A 21,659-nucleotide genomic window follows, 5' to 3' on the forward strand; every position below is an offset into this window, starting at 1 on the left:
CGTACCTTCTACCTTGAAAGTATTTGTACGCACCGTATAAGAAGAAAATGTACGGAGCCTCAAAACTAAAAGGGCTAAAGAATCCCATTTTGCTTGGGCGGGCAATCAGTAAGACTCTCTCTCGACGCTCTGCAACAATCTCATCCCCACTCCAGGTATGGAGAAATGAAGAGTAATTTTCACTCGTTTGTCCTTTTTCAATATGAGTTTATCGTCTCTCTTTATTTTATACTCTCACTTCTAAAGCTCTATTTACCGTTTCCACAAGCTTTTTCTTTTAATTTTTATTATCCCACTATATTGTTGCTTAATTTGTGTTTATGTGCTGTCGTTGTTAGGTTAGAAAATTTGAAGTGGAATGTGAACATTTTTGTAAGAAAAAGCCAAAAAAAAAAAGCTTTTTCTTTTGTTTGGTAATTGCAGGGGAATAGAAATATGTCTAAATTGGCGAGTTTCAAGGTTTAAATTCTAATTTCTCTGATGCCATTGACAGAGATTCAATGCAATATTTTTACTTTTTAGGAGTGGATTGTATTTTTTTGGAAGAGCGAAGGATATTAAATTTTATGATTCCATCGCAGGCTGATATATTCTTCTTCTTCTTTTTATCGTTTTCATGTGAGTTATTCCATTTAATCGTGTCATTTCCATCGCAGGAGAATTGACATTGGTGGGCTTTCTGGTCAATTTCATGTTTGAAGGCTCTTTTTTCATGTCTTAATCAAAGAGGAATTCCTGTTATGAATTTATGGCGTGTTTTCAGTCTTTGAATTTTCAGACTCATTCCTTATGGAGAAGTCTTCATTGCTTTCAAAGAAACTTCTCAAGGACTCAGAGGGTTGGAAATAACTTGCCCAGTTTTAAGAAATTCTATGTGATTCGTCCTCCACCCTGTCAAACCATTAAGGTACTGCTCAACAGTGTCTGTTGGACAAAGAGATTAAAAAACCTAGAAGAGGTCTTACTCTTGCTATTGGCTGCATATTGTTGAAGGTGTCAAGCTTCTTATTCTTGATTGGAAAATATCGACAATAATTTGAATTATAGTTGATACATTATTTTCATTAATATATGCAGCCTATTATTGTATATTCACTTTGGCTGTACCCTTTGAGCAAATTTTGGCTCTGAGGCCAATGGAGACCTACAAATGTCGTTGCAACTATAGATTAAAATGTTTTAAGTGTAGCCTTTGAAACTGCAAAATACCATTTCTAATGAAAGATGATTGACGGACAGCAAGTGGCTTTTTAGGTTTTACACTCCTCTATTTATGTTGGAAGATATTTGATAGATTCCTTATAATATTGTATGGAGATTATGCAACTATCACCTAATGTCATTCATGGACTTTTTTTTTTTTTTTGGCAGGGGTATTGTAGTTTATCTTATACCTTAAACACTTTACCTGGTGCTCGTCATGCAACTTCTCATGGGAATGCAGTGATTTCTTCAAAAAAGGAACAACTATTGCACCAAGAGGCAGCTCTTGACACATCCAACCTTCAAGAAAGAGTGGTGAATGCTAATTACTCAAATAATAGAGTAATGCTTATTGATGGCACATCTGTCATTTACAGGGCTTACTATAAACTTCTAGGTAACTAATGTTGCTCATGATTTTTGCTTTCTGTTAAAGGATTTTATTTTCATCATATTCAAAGTAATGTTCCTTTTGTGTTCTTCTTTTCTGCTGCTAGTCTTAGGTGTTTCAAGCTGCTGGCTTTTCTTTTTGGGTGTAAACTATTTCTTAAGGAAAACATGAAAAAACAACAAGTGTAGGCATATTATTTGTTTCCTAAAAGTGGAAGTCATAATAGCTAGCTTCCTTCAAAATTATGCCTATATATAGCCTAAAGCTGGGTAGCATAAATTTCTTTTATGTGCCTCATATGTTGCTGACACTGATCGTTTTTCTGTTTTATTTTCTCTCTCTTTGCATGTATGGTTGAGAGTAGCGAAACTGCACCACGGATATCTATCACATGCTGATGGCAATGGAGATTGGGTTTTAACTATATTTACTGCTTTATCTCTTGTAAGTAATATATGTGTCATTAGGGGAAGTACTTTGCTTGTCTTTGTGTTGTATTTATGCTCGAAGCACTCATTTGATGTATTCCGATTGCTGGCCACTATTGATTTTATCATGGAGAATAGATTACACAGTGGAGTTTTCTGATCATTAATGTATACATTATTTTCTGAATTAAGTAGCTATATTATGTGACAGCTACCAGAGGTGGCATAATTCTTGTCAATGGCTCCAGCAGCTGGATGTTGCATTTTATGGGTTCTGTTTGTTTCATAGAAAATAACTTCCCAAAGGAAAATATATTCCATAAAAAACGTTTTCCAAAACAGGAAACTTTTTCTCTTTCATGAATGACATTGTTAGGAATATTTTTTATTGTTTGGAAAGTAAGGAAAATCGTGGTATGTAGACTTATAGAAAAGAGCTTTTATATGTTTGTAGAATAGTTTATAATGAAAATTAAAGTAATTGCAACCTAAAAGGAAATAGAGAATAGTAGAATATAAATTAAAAGAAGTATAAAACACCACATGAGAATTTACAAAAAGTTTGAAGGAAAAGTTGCATTATACCTTTTTTTTTTCAGGATAGCTACCTAACCATGGAGAATAGGGTAAAAAGTTGCATTATACTTGCTGCACTCAATATTCTTTTTTTGGAGAAAAGGGTTACGCAGGAAAGGTAAGAAATAAAAACAGTACACCACAAACAGTGGCCATTATAGTCAAGGTCTGCAAAGTTCTTGACCTGGATGTTCCAAAAAAAAGGACCAAAAAAACAACTTTGAGAGTTGTCTAACAATCACAAGGAACATAAAAAAAATCATAAAATACAAATACTTGCTTGAGTTTTCACTAGTACTCTTTTTTGCATACAAAGTAGCTGTGGTTGCCAGTGACGAAGAGGGAGAGAAAGGGAGAAATAGGCTACGGTAACTGGTGATGAAAATGGAGAGAGAGAGAGAGGGAGAAAGTGACTTTGGTCAGTGGCATGAGAGAGGCAGTTAAGGAGAGGGGATGGCTTTGATGTGAAGGAGATATCAATATATTTAGAAGTATTTATTTATTTATTTTTTCCTTCTATCATTGTTTTAGAAAGAGAGCCATTGGGGAAGGAAAATGGTTTCTGGATCTCAAAAAAGGACTACATTTTCTTCATTTTGCATGCTATTCTTTCTTTTACTAGAAGTTGTTTTCCGTTGACAAAATTATTTTGTGTATACAAAAAACTGGAAAATATGGAAAATGACTTCTAGCTGTGAAACAAATGGAGCCTTGATTCTAGAAGCTAGGTTATTGTGAATTTGATGTTGGATTTTGAGACCGAAGTCAGTCGTACCAACGTGAAAAGAGAGGGTGTTTTGTATTAGATCATCAAAGATTATTTGGTAGGTGAATTCATTCTTTTCTAAATTTTAGAATGCTAGTTTTTATGAAGAATCAGTAAAACGGTTATTCAAAGCCTCTATTTCTCCACTTCCTGTCAATTCTAAATCAAAATCTTATAGGCTTCTTCTGGTGTGTACATGATTCGCTCTGCATGCTTGTCTTCTATGTCTGGATTTGGGTTATGCTTCCTTCAATTCATAAATTTGTCTTAGTTATCAGGTCATTTAAATTTAATCCAAATTTTGAACTTTAGCACTAATGTTGTGGTAGCAATGTCTTATGGTCACTGGTTAAGCAATGATAAATCCAAACAATCTCTGTTGCTACTGCAAATATATTTTCTTTACAGGCTCTTTTTTTTTTTTTTGGAATAAATATTTTATTTGTCTTTCAAGTTCCAGAAACAAAATGAAATGCTCCTCTGCTATTCAAGTTAAAACATTTATTTTTAAAAATCTTTATGTATGAAATAAGTTGTAATGCGACTGTGGATATCCTCCTAGTTTTCTTTTTTCCCAATAATTCTGTTGTTTCTTTTCAATGGCTATGTCTCAATTGATGATTAATTCTCTTGTGAATTGCACTCCTCTTTTTTCTCTTTTTTTTTTTTTTTTTTCCTGTTTTGAGTCTTTAAAGATTTTAATTTTCAACATTTTTGTTCTGGTCTAAGGCATTTTTGATTATTGTTATCTTGCAGATAATTGATGTTCTGGAATTTGTTCCTTCGCATGTGGCGGTATGTATGCTTTTTATTTTTGTTTTTATGTTTTTTTGGTCATTTTTCAATAACATTTTTAGAGATGATTGTCCGTTATGTACTTCACCATTGTCCCAGATTGGCTTCAAAGCTAACACATAAATTTTTGGAGCATTTTGGTTAGCTGTTCAGTAACTTTCTCTCTTGGAAAGTTGTTTTTTGCATAGTTTTGTGTAGTCTTTTTAAAGCTGTACTGCTGAAAATTTGCTTTTCTATGGTTTTTGCTAGGCTGTCCTTAGATATTACTTGCTGTTAGTTTATCTTGTAGCTTGTCTTTGCAGTTGTTTAAATTATAGCTTTACTGTTTATAGCTGTATAATTTTCCAAATATTCATTCTTACTGGTTTTTTCCCTCCTTTCTGATGCAGGTGGTGTTTGACCATGATGGTAAGATTTAAAATTCGGTAATAATTATTTTCTTTATATTGCTTGAATTTGTAAATTGCTAAATATGATTGCTCTGAATTTGCCATATATTTTACTCTTAGTCCTTATGTGTGTTGTTTACATACTATGTAGACAAATCTTTTATGCTTTTTCTAATGGATTTTAAACTAGTCTGATTTGAAGTAGTTTTGCTCCCAGTGCCCTCGGGAGCATTTTTCTTTATTTTAATCTGTTTTCGTTTCATATACATTTCTGTTGGTGGTCATGTTAAGGTGTTGGAGTAAAACCTAAACTGGACAAATCAAATCGGACTGAATTAAAAGTAGTCTTAACACCTTACTAGAAGGGTGAAAATTGGTTTAGTTACCATTATCTTTTAAAAATTTCAAAATTGTGATAAAACATTCTATTTCATTTTTTTAATAAATTGTAAAGAAAATAATTGTGACAAAATTTTGTGCTTGGGGTTGATTCAGGTGGATCATGTCTTAATAACATGAACCAAACTGAACTGAGTAGTAAAAAAATTCCAATATATCTATGCTGAGCTCTACGAACTTATGTATGCTTTGTTTCTGTTTCAGTTGGTCCCTCTTTTTTTTCCCCTTCATTTAAAACCTAAACAAGCTAAAGTGTAGACTTTTTTGGACTACTGGACAACATTGTTTCATTCCAATTAGTCTGTCCCAAGATGTGTTCCCGAATCAATCCTGTTGGTCATGTTTAGTGCACAATTTTTGTGGTAAACATGCTCCTATGCACTTATGCCTGCTCATAGCCTTACCTGCTTACCTGCTCTCTTTTTTATGCTGTCACATGCTTGTTTAGTATTTCAAATTCTGTTTGAAAGTTGATGCCCTTCCCTGTATTTTATTTCTTTAAGGTATTGAGTGGACAGTGACTATTAAATAAAGGTTAACTTTATATCAAATTCCATTTAAATTTGTAGAGTCTCTATTATATTTATCTCTATTGCCATTTTATTACTCCATGAAAGATGTTTTTTCCCCTTCAAGTTGCCACATATAACCAATATCTCCCTTGAGGATTCTTAAATTTGTTGTTTTCATAGTTTAGAAGCAATATATTTTCTGGGCCAGTGCTTTTCACTTTTGAAAGATTTTGGTTAGGATAATCCTCAATAACACATTTTTCTTTTAGTTGTGCAATAGGATTATATACTGTTTTTTATTCCTCAATTTTGAAGTGCTCAACAATTTGGGTTCTATGAATCAAAATTCAAAGTAGTCTTCATTTTAGATAATGATATGGGCTGCTAATTATAGGGGGTTGTTTTTTTTTTTTTTTTTACATACATCTACCATGCTTTCATACACACATCTACATAGGTATGCAGGATGTTCTCATATGCATATTTGTGTATGTGAATTCTGATTTTTGAGTATACGATAGGAAGTGCCATGTATATGCGCAGATTTTGGATTAAGTTCTATTTGGAAATGAGATGTATTTAGAAACTTTGACTAATTATTGATGCTTTGGAGGTAATTTTAAGTGTTATATGTGTTCTAAGTCATTGCTGGTCTTGTTCTCAAATTTGATCAAAGTATTTGGTGCAATGTGTTACATAAGTATAGTTCCTTTTCAAACTGTTCTCTTTCTCTCTTGTGCACTTGCTCGCATTTTTTAGCATCTTGATATCAAGGGACTTGGAAGTCATTCGCCCACACTATGTTTGAAAGCCCCCATTAGTTCTCTACTTTTCACTATTGGAGCAAAGAGAATACCTTGTGAAGGCTGAAATGTCACTGGTGTTTGTGCCTAAAAGCTCCTTTATATGCTAAAACACTTTTGAATGCTTTTGCATCTATTGTGTAAAATGCCTTTTAGTTTAAATTAAAAATGAGATTTCCTTGTATGAAGGAGATCTGAAACTCTTCCAATCTTAGCTTTGGTGTGCTAGATGGATAAGTTTCATGGAAATGATACTTAGGAATTTTCCTGAGAAAATGCTTTAAAAGTTGAAATGAATTGTACTTATGATTTACACAAGTGGTAGAAATATTATCTAGGACAAGTTTTCTGTTTGTGCACAAAATATTGTTTAAGGGCGTTGATGAAATCTAAATGATAGTCTTGTTCATTGAAGTTTACTAACAATTTTAGCACTTTTTAAGATGCCCTAGGTGGTCAGAATTGAAACCTTTAAATGCTATTTGAAACTGTTGTGGGTTGCATTGTATCTAAATTAGTTTATTTCCAGGCAGTTGATTGCTCTTTATGTGCAGTATATGGTCATCTAGTATGATGATCCCTTTTATAGTCAGTGGCATGGAGTTTCTTGGTTTGTGAAGCTCTTGTTTCAAGCAGTTTTTTTTGATAAAAAGACCTCTTCTTTTCAGGAATTCCATTTGGTCATACTTCTATTTCTTCAAAAGAAAATGTCATGGCAAAAGGTATGCTTTATTGATGCAATCTTTGTTCTGTTATGTGGTCAAGTTGCTGAAGTAGACTGATCTCTAAGAAATCACACCTGTGAAATTTGGAATATGATCAGTTGGTAAAACGGTATAATATCGGTGAAGCTTTTGGGTTTGGGCTGAGGTGGAGCATGTGTGTCTATTCACAAGCACACTCTCTCACACACATTTGCATATGTGCATATCATGTTACAGTACTAAAGGCCAAATCTGCCCATGTAGACAAGAAGAACAGATCTTTAAGTCTTTGGATCTTTCAGATTGAGAGTGGCTCTTGAATGTACATATTTATTGAAGTCTAAGAATTTTGGAGTCCAATATGCCATCAGCCTTTTTTATGTTGATAAGCAAATTTAGTGATGCTTGCGGTTACAGGGAATTGCTGGTTCTTTCACTATGACATGTCTTTTCTTTTTCCTGAATAAACATTAAGGTCTCTGACTTTTCTGCACAACCAACCTTTATTATTGAATCCTCATCACTCTGCCATTTAGCATTTGCTACACAATATAGTATACCCCTTCCACCAACCGAAAAACAAAAAATTAAATAAATAAAATATAAGCATATAGTATTTCCCAATTCACCTCTTCTCCAATTTTGTGGACCAAGACTGAATAATAACCCCCATCTTTTTTTTAAAAAAAACCTATAATTACAAATAATGTGACTCCATTTACTTCCTCACTCACGATATCTTGTGAATAAGTACTCTTGCAGATTGCTTTTTCTCTTATTTTTGTTGCTGCTTCATACGCAGGTCACTCCGTAGGAATGCTAGTTTCCAATGTTTTTGCTGATTTATTTATTTTTATGGTTGCTTGCTTCAAGATTCCATCTCTCTTTTCTGCCATTAATGTACCTGTTTCTCCCATCAAAGAGCTATTAGTTCATTAATTGTGGTCATTCAGAAAGCACCACCTTACAGGCAATATTATGATGCCTTTTACCTTTAGGAGATTTCGACGCATCTGGATTTAGATTTTTACTTGAACATTGCTATTACTATGACTTGGAGAAATACTCCAAGAAGTATGAATTTTATCGATGAGATGAATAGACAGAGAAATAATTGCTTGATCTAAATCCTAGTTTAACCAATTGAAGAAACTCATTTATCTGAGAAATGTTTCTGCTAATCAACATAATTTATGTGCAAGTGAGAAAAGAGCAGTGGTCATTTTAAACAACCACATGACTGCTTAATAAAGCGTATAATATGTAGTAATTGATGGATTGGGGTCATCAATGAAGTTTACGCTGCTATTTCAGCTGCTAAGTTATTAATAAAATCCTGAAATTCTTCTCTTGTATAAAGTGGATGCCTGCTGTGTTCCTCTGGGGGCTATTTCCTATTCAAGTTATGTTACTATTCCAAGAAATTGAGCAACCTTGGAACAGCAAAACATCGTTGATCTGGCAGTATATGATTTTTCCTCTTGTCATCTGTTCTTAAAGTAATGGTTCCTTTCTCTCCTTTCATTTTGGAGGTTTTCTATAGTGTAAAGGTTTTGGTGAAGATATATTAAATTCAACTTTTACAAACATGTTGCTTATTTTTTTCTCTGTTCATAAGTTTAGATATCTTGATTTCTTGTGTGCTATTACATTTTCTTTAGTACAGTATGAATCCTTTTCTGGATCTTGGTTCGCATGGATGATACTGGACCTTCTGTAGAGAGCCAAAGCTGAATCAGTAGATCTGCCTTTCTAAGCTACTTCCTACTTGGCCAATGACTTTTAGACCTCAGAAAAAATTTGTGTGCGCCTTTTTTCTTTGTCTTGATGGCTTTACGCATGGACTTATCACTTATGAGGAAAACAATTAACTGTTATGTCAAATGTGTCATATTTGGATGTTGGCTTCACCATTTCTTTATCCTTCATATGCCTTTCTTAAGGGCCTGCAATTTGGTCTTTTGTTCCCCTATGGTGCATTTTACTCTTGTCAAAATATCTTTGACTTCTAAGTATTAAGTGTAGCATTAGCAAGTAAAGGAAACATGTTTGGTAGTATGCCGCATTTTGGCTGGAAATATACATGCTTTTGTCTGAGCAGTGTCTAATCATGTAGTCTTAATGTTTTGAAGGTTTAAATTTTCGTCATACTCTGTACCCTTCATACAAGAGCAATCGCCCTCCTACACCCGATACCATAGTGCAGGGACTTCAATATTTGAAGGCATCCATCAAAGCTATGTCCATTAAGGTGATTGAGGTAAACAGCTAGGCACCAGGATGCTTATGATTTGGTTGATTGATGTCGTGTATGGCAAGTAATTAAGAATTTAGTCTAAGGCAGGTACCTGGGGTAGAAGCTGATGACGTGATTGGGACACTGGCTGCAAGGAGTGTTGATGCAGGGTTTAAGGTAATTTTCTTACACTGTATTTGGGAAACCTTGAGCATGCCCTATGACGTGGTTATAGGATTTTGGGCTTGGTTGAAGTAAAGAAGTTATAGGACTTCTTTCCTTTCTCATATGACACTTTGATGTCCAATTTATTGGTGATATGACATGAAAAAATGAAAAAGGTTACCTGGAATTATCTTCAGAGATTTCCATATATCAATGACAATAATAAGAAAAACAAGCTTACTGTTTCAAAATTGGCTACTTATTTCATATTACAGGCTTCTTTAATATTGATTAGGAAAGGTTAAAGTTACCTGGTGCTGGAGCTATATTGAGAGTTTACCATTTCCAAAGTTTGGAAGTGGTCTGAAGTTTCTCTTTGTGACTCTGTTTGCTTGATAGCTATTTATGTAGGTTTTCCTCTGTTATCTGCTTATGTGGGAGTAAAATAATTGGAGATGTTCTGGTCACTTTCAGGGGTGAAACTAAAGTTTTTGTTTGGCAGTGTCATATGAAATATAAAGCAACTCGTATTTCACTCAAACAATATCTACATCAATGGTTTTTGGTATCAAAATATATTTTGTTAAAAGATAGAATTGCATTCACGATTTTAGATTTTAAAAAATTAAGCATTTGAACAAATTCTTGCAATTTATAATTAATTAATGAACATCAAATAGAAAAATAGATAAAATAATTTGTGTAATATGAAATACCTATGAGAAAATAAAGATGCTAGTATTAGTCAGTAAGTTTTCTCCTAGTAGGTCAAACATGCTGTTCAAGGTCCTCTGTGGACTTAAATTGTCAACTCTCTATGAGGCCCTCACCCACTTAAAAGGTTGGGAAAGGGAAGAGGCCCGGGGGTGGTTGGGGTCTTGTTTCCAGGAAGTTCTTTGAAAGGGAAATTTGATCTTCAGGTCTAAAGTCAATGGGCTTCTTCTTTTGTAGATACTTTGTTCATATGGACACAGAAAATTAATCGTCTACGATTTATTGTCAATTCCTATGGGCAAAGAAAATTAGTTTTTTTCTTACAGTCAGAATAGGGATTTTCTTAGTACATTTCCGGTCTGATTTGTTATTTTGGATTTTACTTCTTTCCTGACAGGTTCGAGTCGTCTCCCCAGACAAAGATTTCTTTCAAATCCTATCACCTTCATTACGTCTACTACGAATTGCACCTCGTGGCTATGAGTTAGTATACATTCTTTGATGCTTTATCACTCCTAACTTCTGTTGCAGTGGGTAATAAAGTCCTTTTTTAATACAGTAGGCAGCTTGTTTATTTCTATGCATACATAATACACATCTTCCATATATAAATTTTTTTTGAAAGTCATCTTCCATATGTATATATATATTTATGTATGTATGTATGTATGTATGTATGTATGTTACTTTGTAGGAACTTGTACATGTATATGTGTTTCAATAACCTAAAGCATGGATATTGGTCCAATACATGGTTCTAAATTTGTAATTTGAAGATACTATAAGCTGCCTACTGATTTACATATGTGCATAACCTGATTAATGGTAACACTGAATGTGGTGTTCTAATTTGTGGATATTGTTACATTAGGCTAGTCAAAAAGAATCAAGGCTTTACCTTGTCTTTTGACTCTTTTCCTGCTAAATGTAGTGGAAGCTGCCCATTGGCTCTGCTCAACAATTTTTTATTTTAATTTTTCTTTTGGGGTCGGTAGGAGCCAATATCTTGGCACCAGCATAACTGGTTTCCTTTTCATCCTAGGCTAAATGCCCTAAGTAAGATTAAACCTATGATCCAATGTTCATTTAAAGATTTGAGCTTCAGTTACATTTAATCAAGGATTTCAGCTTGTTAAGTTGGTTTAATTAAGGACAAGTGCTACTAATTTCGTTGACTCTGTGATGCTTAGTTACATGGTCAAGAAAAAGGAAATGTGCATTTGACATTGTTATAAAATATATATTTTTTTCCTTTCTAACGTAAATGAAAGACAAAAGTTGAAAACAGAGAATGAAACAAAATCCTCTAACATCTGTATTGGAATTACTCGGTGCTAATTATATACAAGAAAAACTATCTAAAGCTAGATCTTAGAATCTGGTAAAGTGCCAGAAATTAGGGAACAAGAAATCTGGAAATAATCCAGCAAAAGAAGGAAAATAGAGAAATGAAATAATATCCCTAAACTAACTCCTACAAATCTGGAATATAATCAATAAAATAAATTCATGACCTGTCAACACTCCCTCTCAAGCTGGTGAATAGATGCTGATCATTCCCAGCTTGTCTACTAGCACTTCTAAACTTGGTCCAGGCAGCCCTTTTGTTAGAACATCAGCTTTTTGTTTTTTGGTAGGCACATAGGTCATGCAAATTACCCTATCTTCTATTTTCTCTTTGATAAAATGTCGATCTATCTCCACATGCTTTGTTCAGTCATGATGAACCAGATTATGTGCAATACTTATTGCGGCTTTATTGTCACAGTATAGCTTCTTAGGTCCCATACTAGACACTTTCAGTTCTTCTGTTAGCTTCTTTAACCAAATCAGCTCACAGGTTCCTTGTGCAAGAGCTCTAAATTCTGCTTCTGCACTGCTGCGAGCTACAACTGGTTGCTTCTTGCTTCTCCAAGTAACCAGATTCCCCCAAACCTTTGTACAATAACCCGATGTGGACCTCCTATCCTCAACTGAACCTGCCCAATCTGCATCGGTAAATGCCTCCACACTTCTCAGCTCATTTTTCTTGAAGAATAAGCCTTTACCAGGCGTAGGTTTTACATACTGCAAGATTCGATTGACTGCCTCAAGATGTTCTTCACTCGGAGAATGCATATACTGGCTCACTACACTTACAGCAAATGCAATATCTGGTCTTGTGTGAGATAAGGAAATCAATCTTCCCACTAGACATTGATCTCTCCCCCTATCTCCTGGAATTCCACTCCTTGCTCTTCCAAGCTTCTTGTTCATAACTATGGGTGTTTCAGCTGGCTTTGAACCAAGCATTCTTGTCTCTTTCAAAAGATCTAATGTGTATTTTCTTTGAGAGGTAATACATTTCATGCTTCTGGCCACTTCCATCATTAAGAAATATCTTAGTTGCCTGAGGTCTTTGATTTCAAATTCACTTCTAAGAGTTTTCTTAAGCCCCTCCATTTCTTCTTTATTGTCTCTAGTTAAAATAATATCATCCACATACACGATCAAGATAGTTTTCTTTCCATCTTGTGAATGCTTGAAAAAACGAGTATGATCAGTTTGTCCCTGATGGTAACCATGCCTCTCTATAGTCTTTGCAAAATGGTCAAAATAAGCTCTTTGCGATTGTTTTAATCCATATAGTGAATTTTTGAATCTACATACTTTTTTGTTACCACTTGCCCCTTCAAAACCTGGAGGCAAATCCATGTAAACCTCCTCATCAAGCTCTCCGTTTGGAGGCATTTTTGACATCCATTTGATGTCATGCCCAGTCAAGATTATTTGCTAGTGATAGTAGCACTCTTATAGTGTTTAACATTGCAACTGGAGCAAACGTTTCTGTGTAATCCACTCCGAAAATTTGAGTGAATCCTTTGGCAACTGGACGAGCCTTGTGTCTCTCTAGTTCACCATCTGACTTATACTTAATGGTAAACACTCATTTACATCCTACAGAACTCTTACCTTCAGGTAACTCCACTACATCCCAAGTTTCATTCCTTTTTAGGGCTCTCATTTCTTCAAGTGCAGCAGCCCTCCATTCTGGTTTTTCAAAAGCTTCTTGAATATTTTTTGGAATCTCATCCCTTTCAACTTTTTCTGTCAAAGCTTGGAATGCTTGTGACAATTGGCTGTAAGATAAGTAATTAGAAATAGGATGTTGGGTGCATGATCTAACCCCTTTGCTGAGAGCTATTGGAATGTCCAACTCATTATATTGAGTCTCCACTTGAGGCAAATTAGAAGTATCACCAGCATCAATAATAATTCTCCTTAATCACTTAAACAAATTAACTAGTGGAAGTACTTAATTATATAAAATCAAAGGTTAGGTCCTTAATTGATCATTGGAGTAAAGGTTAGATCTTAATTTAAGGCATTTAGCCTTTATTTTGTGGAGGATGCTGTCTTGGAAGATTAAAGATCTTTGGTTTGTGCAGTCCTGCCCAACTATATGTTGTCAAAAGTTTTACAAAAATGAAGTAGACTGCTTCACGTTTAAGATGCATTGTGTTTTCTGTTATCTTTTGAAGACACACTGAATCTTAAAGTGGCAAAACTCTAAAGCAAAAGTTATATTGCCCCTTTGATTATCATTATAATCATTATTACTATTTGTATTATGATTTAGAAGTAAATTAGTAATCAATAATTATGGTCTCTTAGTGTACTACAAATATAAATTTTTTTTTCCAGGTAGGAATTAAATGATATGGTAAATTTAAAGCCCTCAGATTTATATACAAAACCAAGAACCAATTATTTGACAAATAAATAAATGCAGTTTCGAAGTCTGAAGCAGATTTCTTGTGAGAATTGAACTTTGTCAATGGGATCATCCGACAGGGTTTTTGAGACAGTTAAAACTTTAGGTATTAAATGTAATATCCGAACAACCTTTTTGTTATTTGTTCATTTTCGTCATGAGTTTTGATGATATGGTAGTAATAAATTAATAATTAACAGTTTGAATATTTCTACTTGCTTAGGTTCATTAATTAATTGCTGAAAAGCAGTATAGGAAAGTAGATATCCTATTCAAGATACTTCGTTTGAGGCCAGTAAATGATGCAATTGGATTTAAAGTAAAAGTAGCTGTGTGTCATTATCTTATTTGCCAAGTTAGTTTTGTTTTACCTGTTGTATCGTATGTCATTCATTGTAGAGTTGGATGTCTCTAAATCATGCATTGTGGTTGTTTCTGTCAATTGTGTAGATTTATAGTCTGATGGTTAAGTAGCTCATTGTATTGAAAAGTGTGAAACCTGTAGAATTTTACTTAATTACTAATCTGTTCTTATCGTGCTTACTTCTGCCTAAGATAACTAGATTTGTTTTGCTTTTCTGTTGTAGATATATTGCCATGTTCTTGAGTAACTGAGATTAGATTTGTATTACTTTGCTTTCCCAGGATGGTTTCATTTGGACTCGAGGATTTCTCCAAAAGATACGGAGATCTGAAACCTTCCCAGTTTGTTGATATGGTCGCTCTTATGGGTGACAGATGTGATAATATTCCAGGTGGTTTCATTATATTAGTTTCAAAGACTCAATAAACAAAAAAAGAAAGAATTTGTGCACCACCTTTCTCTCCTGCATTCTTTATCATTCCATTAAATTAGTTTATAAATGGAGAAGCATCAGCAAATTGACATGGCAATATTTTTATACTGTAACCAAGTTTTTTATCTTCCCATTCTCAGAAGCTATACATTTTTTTTATTTATTCATAATATATAAGTTTAAAGTTATATGCAGTATCAACTCATTTCCTATTTAAGATGTTTGCCTGTTTGCGTTCACCATCTCTCGTATGAGCTATGTTTCTTGTAAATGGTTCTTTTGGTGTTGGGGTGAGGAATTATGAAAAGTGAATAAGGGAGATGAGGTGGAGAGGGTAGAGAGGAGGATTGTTGCACACCTTTGAGTACGCGATGAAGAAAGTAGGAATTAGACATGAGGAATGGGAAGTGGGAAGTATGGAGTAGGGAATAGGATGTTAGAATGAGGAAGTAGCTGGTGAGAAGTGAGAACTAGGAATTGAAATCAGAAGCTGGAAGCACAGTGGAGAAATACAGAGCTTTGTATGGGAAGTATTTTTGTTCAAAATGAGGTTTGGTTTTATATACAAGATTAGCACATTTAATGCAGCTAAAAAGTTTCCATCTCGCTTTATACTATAAGAACTGTATATTTTAGGGTGATTGACAGGTACTGTAAGTCTGCAATAAATGGTAGAGATAATGTCATTTGTGGAATATGACTCATGGAGCCCATCAAGGCAACTTTCTACATAACCCCAAGAAAATGAACTTAATTTAGGAATGGCCATGCCACTAGTCTTGGGGTTAAACCTATTACCATAATCATACTTGAAGGACGTATTTGCCAGTGATCCTAAGGAATTAACCAAACAAAGCATTTTTGTAGACTAAGATTTTTCCCTATTATTGTAGAAATGCTTATGATAGTTGTCGAACTGAAACTTCATTTATATATTTTTGCTTTAAAAAACAAACTTTGAATTAAGGACCTTTTATATATTTGAATCTTTCTTCCTAGTCATTCAATAGAAACAATAGGTGTAATATGTTTTTTGGTGTTGAAACTTTTAATAGGAATTTTCTCTTTATTTGGGTGTGGAGAAGTCTTCAACTTGGACAGATATTCTATAGAAATGTCACTTACGTTTTGTGTGTAGAGATTCACTTTTATTTTTGCCAGTCACCTTTATTTATGATCAGCTGGATCTGATTTGATGACCATGCCTGTAGTAAAAGCATGATAGCTTGTTAGTACTAGAGTATCTTGGCAGGAAGTATAAGGAGAAATGAAGTCCATATGTTTTAGTCACTGCTTTGTCCCCATTTGAAAAACATGTAAAAAGTTGGTTTTCACAAAGACAGAAACCATCGAATTAAGTCTTGCTTATCTATACTAGTGGAAACTGATGCTGTATCAAAAGGAGGTGATTGATTACTGAAATAAATTTCGACTCCTTGAGATTCCTTCTTATTATCTTAGATATATGAGGCTTGAACCTTTTTTCTTTGGAATTATGGGTGTTACATGTGTAGCAGTAGTGATGCTGAGAGATTGATATACAATGCAAGTATGTTGATTAGATGCATGTGATGTTTGTTGTGGTTCCTTAAATTCTAAGTTTGGAATGAGTTGGAGTGTCTTCCTTTTTTCTTGATTTTTTTCTGCACTCCTTTAGTTATCTTGAAGATTGATTTCTTTCCAACTTTAAGTTAAGCATGCATAGTTTTTCATTACCTTTGATTTGCTATGGAGTTTTCCTTCCTAATTTACTTCCTTTTACGATCAGACTGTGCCTCAAATTATTGATTCATCAATGCCTTTTAACTGCAGGAGTTGATGGTATTGGAAATGTCCATGCTGTGCAGTTGATCAGTAAATTTGGTATGTTGTTTTGTTGAGAGCTGAAAAGCTGCATCTGTTATCATTCTATCGGATGGAACAATCTACCCCTTTCTCATAGTTTTAAAACTCCTTTTCTGGCCTCTTTTCTGATGAATGGAAGTAAGTTAAATTATGAGTGTGCAAGTGCTCCTGGAATTATTATATAGTACAAATTAATTTTTACCCCTTCCATGTAAGCAACAGTTGTTGGCACTTTTTTCGAGATTGGGAAAAGTATCCTGTAGGTTGCAGTTTTGAGCAATGCTTGAGTAGTCTTTTATTGAGATTCCCTTGGGTATATGATGCCTCTATGCAATCTTAATAATTTTCATTGTTATATAGACTTCTTTTCTAGATTTATCTTTGAAAATCCTTTCACATGGTTTTAACAAAGTGGCTTGTCATATCCAAAAACAATTGAATGCTTTTGTATTCGCACTCTTAAGCATCTGAGAAATGGTCTGTGCCTTCTCTCTCTCTCTTGTGTATTTTGTGCACCTCCCTTAGCATATGCAAATACCATCATGATTTGCAGCAAGCCCTTGTGCTACCTATAGACCTAGACCTGGACATCAGTGGCAACTGATAACCCCTTGCCAGAATAAATTTAAGAGGAAATTGTGAGAAATAACCCCCCTCACAAGCCCAATTCAAAAATGCCCCTCATTATAATTTAATCAGCTTTTACTTGGTTCCATTGAAAGAGAGGAGAAACAGAAGTTGCCTGAGTAGCAAGTGAAAACTTGATAAATGTGGTTCAAGACTCTTGTCATCTCAAATGGAGTCAAGTGCTCTTGTCAATGAAATGTTTAATAAACAAAAATGTCAATGTCCTTGTCATATCTGTCATATATTAGAGATGTATCGCTATGTGATTTGTGTAATGGGATTTGAGATCATGGATTACGGTAACTATTAATGTTATAAGCAAAGTACAAAAGGTTTAGCCTTGGGTTGCTCATTTACATTTATCTTAGGGTTACTGATTTTCATGCATCGTGTGTAATCTTCTCTATTCTACGCTACTTTGGTACTGCTTTTGTTACTTGTCGTTTGTAGGCTGTTGTGTTTTTGGATATTGGTTTGTGATCTTTCATTACACATGCAGGCACATTGGAGAATTTACTGCAGTGTGTTGATCAAGTTGAAGTGGACCACATCAGGAAGGTAGAATCAGCGTAGGATGAACACAAAATGAATAGATGCATGTTACTAAAATGTTCTTTTTTATTTACAATCTCATTGGTCAGTTATCTAGGTGAACTGCCCAATGAGATTGAGGCCATTTGCATAAGGCACGAGCTGATTGGTTGGGTTTTGATTTGGATATATATTCAAGAACATCCTAAGTCCCAGAAATTACATAACCTGGCCTATAAATAGGTTGACTTGCACCAGACCTCATATGGTTTATATTTATTGAATCAATTCAGGATTCATTATTTTTATAGCATGTTGATATATATTGCTAGGTTTGAACCTAAATACAGATCCAACACTCAGGAATCATGGTTCATATGTATTAAGTTTTAGCCATATCAGAAGGAATTAATGCCCTAAAGCTGAAGTTTCAAGAAATGATTGTTTAATTTCAAGGTCATGTTTGATTTAAGTGGGAATAGTTGGTTGGTATAAGAATTATCCCTTTAATTCAAAGTGCAGTTGTCACATGGTATAATAAGGAGAAGATTTGAAAAGATTATCTAAAAATGGTTATTGTAAACTGATCATCCTTTTTAACTCATGTGGCAGCTCGTCTCATTTTTTGTTTATTGCCAACAATTTTTGCTTTAAGTTTCCCTTTTTTTTCATGACTTGACGTTAACTGGACTATAAATTTTTTTTGAGATTTTCAGTGAGGGCCTAAACTAACACCCCGAATTTACAAACAAGAGACTCAATACTGCACTGGTGAATTTGTTCATCTTACCAGCAGAGGAAAATCTCCTTGTTACCTTAAGGATACACTCTATGTTCACAAATAGACTCTGTTCTAGTCTTTAATATAAAAAGATTTAATTTGTTCTAAGGGATGTGGATGTTCTTTTTGGTTTGTGGGGGAAGGAAACAGGGTGATATAATTATAGCTCTGTGAAAATTTCTGCATGCTTGCTTGGTTGTTTTAAATTTTGTTACATTCATTTTCCTTTTTAACATGAAATAATGAGGATCCTACGTTCCCCCTCCCCCTCCTCTCTCTCTCTTCTCCTCCCCCCTCCCTTCTCTTTCTCTCTTTTTTTCCTGTCATGCTAAGCAAATAACTGAGGGTCCAAAGTTATCTGTTATGTTTTGCAGGCCTTGAAAGGAAATGCTGATCAAGCTATCTTAAGCAAGAACCTGGTAATCTATTGATCCTTTGCTTCTTGTGGAAAATACCTATTTGAAGTGAAAAAAAATTTCTTTCGTAATTCATGTTAATGACTAATGTATGTTCATTAATTAAATCTTTATCATGTTGAGCATTTCATTTTTCAGTCATACTAGATGATTTGACCCCCTTATTTGATGAAGAAAATGCCTGTCTATCATTGTTAAACTTAGATAGATCTTGTTCTATCCACATCTTTCGTGGTGGAGATGTTGGCTAGGCAACTTTAATTACAAAGTCCTGACCATCAAGGCTGCATTCTGGAATGTCTGGGGGGCATTTCTCCTGGTGGATGCATCTTTTCTTAAGTTGTAGATGAGACGGTGCTTCCACTGCACTAGCTGCTTGGATTCCTAAGAGCTAGAAACAGCCACTAAGCGGTCATAGCATTTTGAATGATGAGGAGGTGCTTCCACTGTTCTAATAACTTGGGCTTACAAAAAATGTAGAAAAAGAGAAAAAACAATCATAGGCTTCGATATTCATGGGTTACCTTGGTTGTACTATTTTGAAGGAATATGATATTGAGGGAGATTAGTTGGTGAATGTCTTTGTCTTTATGACAGGCCTAGGATGCAATCATATGTTCACCAAGAATGAGGGAGTTAGCAAGTGGTAGAGGACCTTTCCTCTCTCCAATTTAGAGGAACAAAAAGGAAATATTTTTACAGCCCAACATTTAGACTGAAGAAAAAGTGAAGTTACTCAGAAGCTGTTAATCTGATGGATATAGTTATAACAAGTAGAAACTTGGCATCATCTGCATACACTGTCAAGAAAAATTAAATTATTGGCCATATTGTGCATAAAAAGCTTCCTTAATAGATCACACACAATATATTTCCTCATACATAGCATGCATCTGTTTCCTTGAGCACATTTTAGGTGTTACAGAAGCAATAAGCTTTAGATAAAAGCTGAAAGGAGTAAGTTGCTTCATATTTTGTCTCTCACTAGAAAGCTTTTAGATCAAAGCTTGAACTGAAACCATATAGCCCCATTTGAAATCTGACTTGGCTTGAGTCTATTTCAAAAGCACTTGGTGTGTGGTTGAGCCTTGTTAGAATGCAGGTTAGGTTGATTAGTTTCATACTGTGTGAGTGCATGTTGTTACTTAATGAGCCATTGTCACTCTTCCTGATCCTGGTGAACTCCATTCACCTATATATTTTACCCTATAAATTTTTTAGAATCTTTACTTTTTTAACTCATGTTGGAAAGATTCATTTTAGGTCAGAAATGTTGAATCCTCGACATGCTGTCATTGTTTAGAAAGTTGCAATTTACACTTATTCAGTTCTTCAGCTTCTGTGTGTTTTGGCAGGCGTTGGAACAGATTGTGATCTATGAACTCTATCATGATACTTGAAACTTGTTGTTATTGTAGGCAATGCTGCGATGTGATCTTCCATTCTATATGGTACCATTTGCCACCACAGATCTCACATTTAAGAAACCAGAGGTTTGTAGAATGAGTTGATCTTAGTTTTAAAAGATTTGCATGCTCTCATGCCCAAATCATTGTGATTTGACGAAATTTACTATTGGTGAAAGATTGGCCACAACTGGCATGATGAAGCTAGTCATCTGGATATTGCATGTTTGGTATGGAAGGAATTCCTAATAACAAAATGAATGTCCTTATAGTCCAGGATTATTTGCATGTTATTTTTATTTTGAAATATAGAAACCTCAAACTGTGTTTTAATTTGTACAGGACAATGGTGAGAAATTCACAAGCCTTTTGACTGCCATTAGCGCCTATGCAGAAGGATTCTCAGCTGACCCAATAATCAGAAGAGCTTTCTATTTGTGGAAGAAGCTTGAAGCATGCTGATATGCATTTGAGATTTTAGGCTCTGTACTCAATTCCAAGTATGTTTCGAAGGGAGGGCATAGCTTTGGCAAAGAGGTTAGCAATTTTCATTTTGGTTGTATAGCTCACCTCATTTATGGCTGATTTTAGAACTGAGTGTATAGATGCAACTGTGTTATATTTATTTATTAACATATATAAAATTGCTAATATATGTTTAATGACCCTGAATTTGTAATATCTTTTTTGTGGGTCGAAGAACTTAAAATCTGGTTTGTTTTTTTTTTTATTATTCTTTTTTCTTGTTCCTCTGATTTGCAGACCAAAGATTAACAAAATGGGTAAGCTGCAGTTTTTCTATGTAATTGGGGTAATGGCGGTTACTTCTCCATATTAATTTGAGTAATCTTTCAATATGAAATGAGTAAAACTGTGAAAAGGTGAATTTGGGTGAAGGCGATAGAGAGGGGATATGCATGAAATATATTCTACATGAAGATGTAGTCCCTCCCTTGGCGGGATGGTGTGGCCAACAAATTTGATGAAAATCGTTTGCTGTTGGGTTGATTCCATATCACTCTCAACAATTAGTGGTGTAGTAACACCTATTTGTTGATTACATGTATAGGCTCGCCCGGATGTCCACGGCAACAGCACTTGCTTTGGTATCTGAGGTTATACCCTAAACAAATTCTTGGATATATATTTTGAGAGTCCAATCATGAGCACAATAGTTCTGTGAGTTAACATGGCTTTTGGGTCCTTGATTTTAGAATTGGTAAATAATTTAATATTACAGCCGAGATTTGTAGCTAACGAGCTTCATACTCATCGGGAATTGATTGTTTAGAAGAATTGAGGAAAAGATTAAAAGGCATTTCCTCCCGTTGTGAATGTAGGCCTGGCTGAACATATCCCATTGAAGTCCTTCGTTTTTTGGAAACATTATTAGTCTGGTATTATTTTCTCAAGGCAGGTTA

General features: G+C 34.5%; 1 protein-coding gene across 5 annotated transcripts; it reads left to right on the top strand.

Annotated features, from left to right (window-relative positions):
- The first annotated feature begins 15 nt into the window (after positions 1–15).
- Positions 16–21,534, top strand: LOC18602365 (5'-3' exonuclease family protein). Of its 5 annotated transcripts, none has more exons than XR_016025727.1 (17): positions 16–155; positions 657–907; positions 1,372–1,600; positions 1,959–2,038; positions 4,121–4,159; positions 4,549–4,567; positions 6,931–6,984; positions 9,099–9,226; positions 9,311–9,379; positions 10,479–10,564; positions 14,481–14,590; positions 16,445–16,495; positions 17,604–17,662; positions 18,791–18,835; positions 20,251–20,325; positions 20,581–20,775; positions 21,308–21,534. XR_016025727.1 is itself a non-coding variant. In XM_007033705.3 (16 exons), the coding sequence occupies exons 2-16, from the start codon at positions 749–751 to the stop codon at positions 20,698–20,700; spliced, it is 1,323 nt and encodes a 440-aa protein (XP_007033767.2). In that variant the 5' UTR covers positions 16–155; positions 657–748; the 3' UTR covers positions 20,701–20,910. The 5 variants fall into 5 exon arrangements, 3 of the variants coding, with proteins under 3 accessions (XP_007033767.2, XP_017975423.1, XP_017975422.1); XR_016025726.1 differs by lacking the exon at positions 21,308–21,534 and adding an exon at positions 21,001–21,233; XM_007033705.3 differs by lacking the exon at positions 21,308–21,534 and having other exon boundaries at positions 20,581–20,910.
- The last annotated feature ends 125 nt before the right edge of the window (positions 21,535–21,659 follow it).

The sequence above is a fragment of the Theobroma cacao genome, chromosome 4 (genome assembly GCF_053813885.1).
Source record: "Theobroma cacao isolate CCN51 chromosome 4, ASM5381388v1, whole genome shotgun sequence".
NCBI lineage: Eukaryota > Viridiplantae > Streptophyta > Magnoliopsida > Malvales > Malvaceae > Theobroma > Theobroma cacao.